Here is a 7,121-nt window from a genome sequence, read left to right as displayed (position 1 = left end):
TAAGGCGCATAGAATAGAAGCTACTGCAGTCAAATGTTTGACTGGGGTTGTGTTATGCATCCACTAGATGGAGCTGTGCTAAAGAGAATGTCAACAAAACAGTCAGATACGTCAGTCAGTCAAACTTTATTAATACACTACAAACCAGCGTTCTGATAACTCCATTCACTCTCATGGTAAGGTCTCCTCTACATAGAATTCTATTGAATAGAGCCAACCGCACGTTAGGAATGCATTGGAGTCTATGAAGTTGAAGTTGAAATCAAACGTTAGTTAAAACGTGAAAGGGAACTTTTCCCTGATTCAGTAAACACGTAAAAGAAACAGTTTGATGCACTAAATCAAACGTTAGTACTGTTAACCTTTCCTGTTTCTGTCCCCTGACTGTAGTCTGATGACACAGGGGAGACGCTTTCTCCAGGGCCGAAGTTACTAGTTTCCTCGGGGTTAACTCCCTCACTCATACATTGCTGAGTTGAGCATGAAGAAACAGCATCAAAACACTGAGTTGTTGACGAGATTCGGGGTTCTTTTTAATGACTTTGCAGCACGTAAAAACACAGGGCTTACAGACTCATACACTGCTGCTCCGGTCGCCGTCTCTACCCACCCCACACACACAATAATACCGACGTCACTCCTTCACTCTTGATTCTCAGCTACGGCAGCACACAGCACCACCTCTGTCCGGATGAGTAATGTCAACATCTTCCATACACACACACGAAACATACACCCCACACACTGTGCTTCTAATCACATATAGTTCAGGCAATTCCTGCAACAGTACATTCAAACGTTATACACACACAAGTGGTGTTGGACTAGGAGTAAGCACAGTACAGGTGTTTACCGCTATTACTTCGGCGACACCCCTGACTACGGTAGCCGTAATGCTGCAAGCGGTGCGGCTTTGTAGTTTACCAGTCGTACTGAAACATTTTGACAGAGTGCCGTGTACAACCAGTATGGATCAACCAATTAACCAATTGATCCATATATAAGGCGCTCCGGATTACAAGGCGCACTGTCATTTTTTGAAAAAATTAAAGGATTATAAGTGTGTCTTATAGTGCGGAAAATACGGTAAATGGTACAAACATCAGCGAAGGCCTTCAACTCTCACAGAGCATGTGCTGACATACTGAAAGTGTCTATCATCAGACATACGATGATAAAGGTATGATAGGTACATTCCAAGACGACTTCTTTTGTCTGACTTCAGTTGTGTGCATTGCTTTGTCCACAGCTGACACGTTTCTAAGAATGAACATCATTTTTGTTCATGTCAGTTTCATACCTGTCAAGTTTTGGATTTGAAAATAAGGGAAATTGTCTGGGGACCGCTGTGAGCCATCCCACTACCCCGACCAAGCTCCAGTATCCCTTGCATTTTAGCACAGGTGTACAAGATATCTAAAATAACCACTTGTCAACCACTAACAGACTACAATAAGCCTACCTTTGTTGACACTGAATGCTGTGGACATTCCTATGTTATAACAGAGCCTAAATGAAACACAAAAGGGGTTCAAGCACATTTATTTATTTAACACATTTTCAGTTTCTATATACATTGCTTGTCTTTAGGTTAAACATTTACATTTTGTCTTCATTGCACATTTTATTTAAATTTCTCATGTTCACTCAGGTGGCTCTCTGGCATTCACTAAAGACTTATTATACAGATTTGTTGCAGCCTTTGCATCCTTTAAGACTCGTTTGGATGGAGTGTATTTGTGGCCTGGGCCAGAGTGGTTGATTTTACCGTGCTGTTGTCTAATGACATCCTATTCTCTGTAACAATCTTTCTTACCGTACTGAACACTCTTTCAGAACTGGCATTGCTGTGGGGAATGCATAGTAAAGCCTTCATTAATCTTGGCAGCTCACTGAACCTCACATATTTCCCTACCAGTCCCCAGAATCTGTCAGTTTTGTCTTCTTGTGGGAGATGCTTGCTATTTGTCACCTGGTAGTCAATGAGTTCCTCTCTCAGCCTATCCTCACTCAAGCTCAACTGAGGGAAAAGGGCCCCTAGCCTTGCCACTGTAATGTAAAACAAGTGTTTGACTGAACATTGCAGATCTAAACCATGCAATATTTATTTATTCATTTAATCAATGAGGAACTGACTCTAACATCTACCTGTCCCTGGAGTAATGTCAAGGCGAGCAGCAGGGTCCAGCACTTTCATGTCCTTCAGGAGTGGATGGTCAAGAGGAAAGGAGGAGAACATCTTCTGAAGCACTGCTTCATAGAATCTTCTCACAGATCTACAACAGCATAAGGGTAAAAACAGCATAAGAGTAAACAAAAAACACTACAGCCTATAATCTCATACTGTGAAAAGATGATATAATTAAATAACTGCTGGGTAATATACTCACTGAAAGATTTTCTTCTCCGCTGACACAGGGAGCTCTTTCCTTGCCATGAATGCCTTTGTTTCTGCTCCTATAAAGAGCTCTTCGTCAGCCAACTGATGTCCTTCTCCATACTCCACCTCCTTGAGAGGTACACCCATGATGGCCCTGGCTGGTATGAGGAACCCCAGGATCCTCTTGATCAGCCTGCACATCTCCTCTTCAAGTCTGTGAATCTGCATGGCCTCTGACTGAAGAAAATATAATTGGTCACACTGTAATAAAAAGGCTACAATAAGTACAACCATATTTAATTCATCCAATATGATTGACACCCACCTGGAAGACAATATTAAATTCATATAAAGGCTTAAGGGCAGCACTCAGGAACATGAAGTAAGCCTTCACGATTGGATCACGCAGATGGCTTGCTAGATCGCGCACTTTGGCACTCCTCTCCACCTCCTCATGACTGTTAAAGTAGGCCTACAGTAGATATGGACACAGGGTGGCAATTCATGGTTAAAATGGAAATCTAGCATAGTTAACTGTGTATATATCTGCTGGAGTTACCATCCTTACCTGCAGTGCATCCCACTGGTTCAACACTCTCTGGATACAGGTTAGCAGACTCAGCCATCTGGTGCTGCAGTACCTGAGGAGCTTCAGGTGATCTGAATCAGTGAAATCTACAAACCCTTTGTAGAGTTCACATCTTTTTGCACTGAAAGATAGAAAAATTTTTATAAGAATATTAACTGCAGACCTAGAAAAAATAGAAGTCCTATTTAATTTATTTGCATCTACCTTTTATCAAAGTGGGTGTATATCCCCACCAGGATGTCTTCCACCGGTACCTGGGCTGCTCTGATGCCATAGCCAGTGGCCAGCTGTGCCAGGTGGCAGATGCAGCCGAGGTCCTGGACGTGGGGCTGGCTCTGTTTCAGTATGCTGATAACAGAGTTGTGTCTGCCTTTCATGACGCTCGCATTATCAGAGTTAAAGGCTATCAGGTTCTCCCATGGGATGCCCCTTTTTCTATGGATAACAGAAAGAAATGCCATAAAACGACTCAGACAAAACGTATGGTTATAATTACAAGCAAACTATTACACACGTCAACAACACAGTGCAGTTCCCTTACCTTAGTGCTTCACTCAGTTTTTCATACAGATTTTCTGCATTTCCCACGTTGCATACAGGCATCTCCATGAATCTTGTAACGACCTGCAGAGTGGCCTCATCGTAGAGTCTAGTTAGGATGACAAATTCTTTATTTCCTTTTCTGTTGTTCGATTCGTCGCACATCACTTAAAATGGCTGAGATCGGCATGTTTTGGCCAACTCGTCATCTAGCTCTGTTGCTATGGCATCTGTTGAGAGAGCCCAGTAATTAAAATTACCTAACCATTACCCTACAAATATGCATACGGGACATTATTAAGTAGGCATATGCATACTCATACTTAATTTGACTCAGCTTACCTTTGATGAGTTGGGTAGCCTTGGTTTTTCCCGCCGAGAATTTCCGTGCGATAGCAGAGTCCGGGAACATTTCAGCTACACACTTATTGAAGTCATCACAGAAGTTGAAAGCAACATTATTTTTGGCACACAGCATTGCCATTTTAACCTCCGCATTTATGACCTGGTCTGCCTCGGTGGTATTTCTAGTCACAAATGTTGACATCGCCTGGGCATGTTTCTGTGCCTCTAGCCAGCGCTTGTGCTTGGTCGATTTTTCATGCTGACTGATGTCGTTCCTTCCCCCGTGGGAGACACTAAAATCGCAGTTACAAATCTTACAGAACGCGTGACTGTGCCCCATCCTGCTCTTTTTTAGAAAAGAAAATTCGCTGTCCCATTTTTCAAGATATTTGCACAATGTCTTTCTTTTTCTGGCAGGAATGCCTTCCCTTTCGTCACATCTATCCATTTCTCTCCTTTGTTGTACCAGGTTTGTTCCCGCCGCGACAACTGCCACCCAGGCTACTGCAGGTGGCAGTTCTCGCGAGGCTAGTGACAGAATTCAGAGAAAGAAGCAGAGGAATGTTTTTTTATTATTATATTGTAATACGGGAGATTTACAGGAGAATACTAATACGGGAGGACGGCGGGAAAGAGGTTAAAATACGGTAGTTTCCCGGCCAAAACGGGAGACTTGACAGCTATGGTCAGTTTGGTTTGTAAACTCAGTGAAGGGACACATTTGTTTCATCATCACTCTCCTGGTTGAGTTGCTTGATGTAGACAGGATTGTTGTAGATTTGTACAACCGGTCTGGCTGTCAAATAATTTTGCCCATCAGTGTTATTATTATTAATAATGGAGTTTAAACGAAAATTCAACATGGAAGACTCGCAACCCCGTCTTGTCCAATCACTCCTCACTGGCTGCTCCAATCAATGGCAGGTCCGCACTCCTCCTCGGCCAATCATCTCCCAGGGCATCACTTTTAAAGACCTTCTGCATGGAAGACACCACTCTTCTGCTGAGCTTCGACGATCAGCTGCGACATGTATGACTAGTTTCTGGTGACTTGGCAGTTCCTCTGTTTCATCACGAATCTCCGCCCTCCTTCCTCCTCCTCCGTTCGTAAGAGTGTTTGACTGGCCTACTGCCTTGATGGCCCCTTTTCCCTCGTCTCAGCAACGGGCAAGTGGAAGGCGCTTTAAGAACTCCTCCAATCCTCCTACTAAGCGTCGCTGAGGTTGCCCTGCATTCACCCTGACTCCCGCCGCCATATCACCCGGCCCAGCTTCTGCAGTGATTCTCCTCCGATCTCGTCTCTCAAACTGATCTTCCCGCACCCCAGGCTTCAACGTCTTCTTCTACTCCGGTCATCCAACAGTCTTCCCTGCTTCATTCATCTCGTCCATGGATTCTCTCCAGATCTTCATATCTTCCTTTGCTCAGCTTCTCCGGGACTTCACCTTCAATTCTGCCACATCAGCACTTCCTCTTCTTGCTCCACCAACGTTCAACACGTTCCTTGGCCCCTCCCACTGACAATCACTATTGCAACGCTCATCCTGGCTCGTCTCCAAGGGTGAGATGTATCACTTCATTCTCTTTTTCAACTGTTTCCTCATTCATATGCATTTTAGCACGTTGTGTTTCCCACTCCTCTTTTACATTCAAGTAGATATTATACTTCCATGAATTCTAACTTCTCACTCAGGCTCCGCTCCAAATCCTGAAGGGGCAGCTCATTAATCTGGTTTCTCTCATTTTACTATCTCCTGAGGTTGTCCACTGTATCGCTTTCCCTGATGGCTTTAATGCTGTTTTTAATTTATCTACTCCCCACCTTTCTAAAGAATCCCCTTTGGCGAGCTTCCGGCCACCTTTAAGCATTTCAGAGACGTCTTCTGCTCTGTTATCTGAGCATAAAATAAGCACGATACCTATCCATCCCTCATCGTCGACCTACATTTCAAACATGGCTTCCAGATTTTTCTGGAACCCTGCCTTCCTCGCCTAGCTGCTAATCATGGAGGTCCTTCTCCTAATTCCCAACTTAGAGCAAGCGGCATATTCCCGGGTTCCGGCCTAGAACCTTCACACCTTGCCCAGCTCGCCGATCTCCTGCCCTACCAATATTCTTCTCTCTCTCCACCTCCCCTGCCTTCCTCTTTGCCTAGAAAGCACAGCAAGAAATCGGCAAACCCTCCAGCAAAACGGGGTCGGGGTTGCCCTGCTTCGAGTCCACCCTCCATCGTCGCTCCACCAGGGCAGTCTACCACTGCCGCTTCTTCTCCCTGCACCCCAGGCTTCTTCATCTCTGCCAATACCGCCACGTCAGCTGCCGGGCTCCTCTCTAGGTGAGATGTTTTTCTCCATTTCCTTTCTTATTTCCTTTCTTTTGCTTATGCATTTTCAAACACTCTGTTTTGCCCCTCTTTAAGATTTAGGCAGACCTTACACACCCATGTAATATCACAAATCCTTCTCCACCAAAGCTGCGTCCACATTCACTCAATCAGGAGTTTGCCTATACCGGTTTATTCTCGCCACTAAAATTTTGTCATGATGCAAGCCACCTCGGATTCCTGTGGCTCAGTTGGCCTCATTTCAGTTCTTTACGGTCTGTACCATCTCGGTTAAAAAGAGTGTCTCTCAAACGGATGGTTCTCAATCCTTTCTTTGTCAGAGCCTTGCATGTGAACACATAATTATAGCTAAAAAATATACACAACGTAAATACCTTCAGTAACTCTAACAATATGCTGCTTTAAATCTTTTGTGTTATTATTTACCATAAATTAATTATTTACCTTAAATATTTACAACCCCCGTTTATCCTTGACAGTCTTTCCCTTGAGTGCTTTTACCACGTTTATTTATTAAATTTGTAACCATCGCCTTCTATATTTTCTCCGTACAATAAATTAAATGCAACGCAAATTATTTTAATTGTCTGTGACTTTACTTAGCTTATTATATTAAAACTAGTAAACCTTTGTATTAGCTCCCTCTGCTGGGGGGATGTACTTTTAAAAGCAACCCGTTTGCTCCATAGAATATCTAAATATTCATTTACACATTCGAACATTTATACCAACCTTCTTCCTTCATTAACCAGGCACTAAGGAACCATTTATTATTTTGATATACATCTTATCTATATCTTATCCCGTCTGATCGTGGAGCACACTTTCTCTCTGCATATTGGGTCGGCGGTGCGTTGTTCAGTTTGAGACAATCGATTTATAGCACCTTCCCAAACTAAGTGTTTTCAATTTTAAGCATTAA

General features: G+C 43.4%; 1 protein-coding gene across 1 annotated transcript; it reads right to left on the bottom strand.

The window, feature by feature from the left end:
• Positions 1–2,119: 2,119 nt before the first annotated feature.
• LOC124858479 lies at positions 2,120–3,243 on the bottom strand. Its single transcript, XM_047350553.1, has 5 exons — positions 3,224–3,243; positions 2,949–3,090; positions 2,706–2,852; positions 2,391–2,617; positions 2,120–2,276 (listed from the first exon to the last, which is right to left on the bottom strand). The coding sequence occupies exons 1-5, from the start codon at positions 3,241–3,243 to the stop codon at positions 2,138–2,140; spliced, it is 675 nt and encodes a 224-aa protein (XP_047206509.1). The 3' UTR covers positions 2,120–2,137.
• Positions 3,244–7,121: the final 3,878 nt, after the last annotated feature.

The sequence above is a fragment of the Girardinichthys multiradiatus genome, chromosome 21 (genome assembly GCF_021462225.1).
Source record: "Girardinichthys multiradiatus isolate DD_20200921_A chromosome 21, DD_fGirMul_XY1, whole genome shotgun sequence".
Classification (NCBI taxonomy): domain Eukaryota; kingdom Metazoa; phylum Chordata; class Actinopteri; order Cyprinodontiformes; family Goodeidae; genus Girardinichthys; species Girardinichthys multiradiatus.
This window is presented reverse-complemented; position numbering and strand designations above follow the sequence as displayed.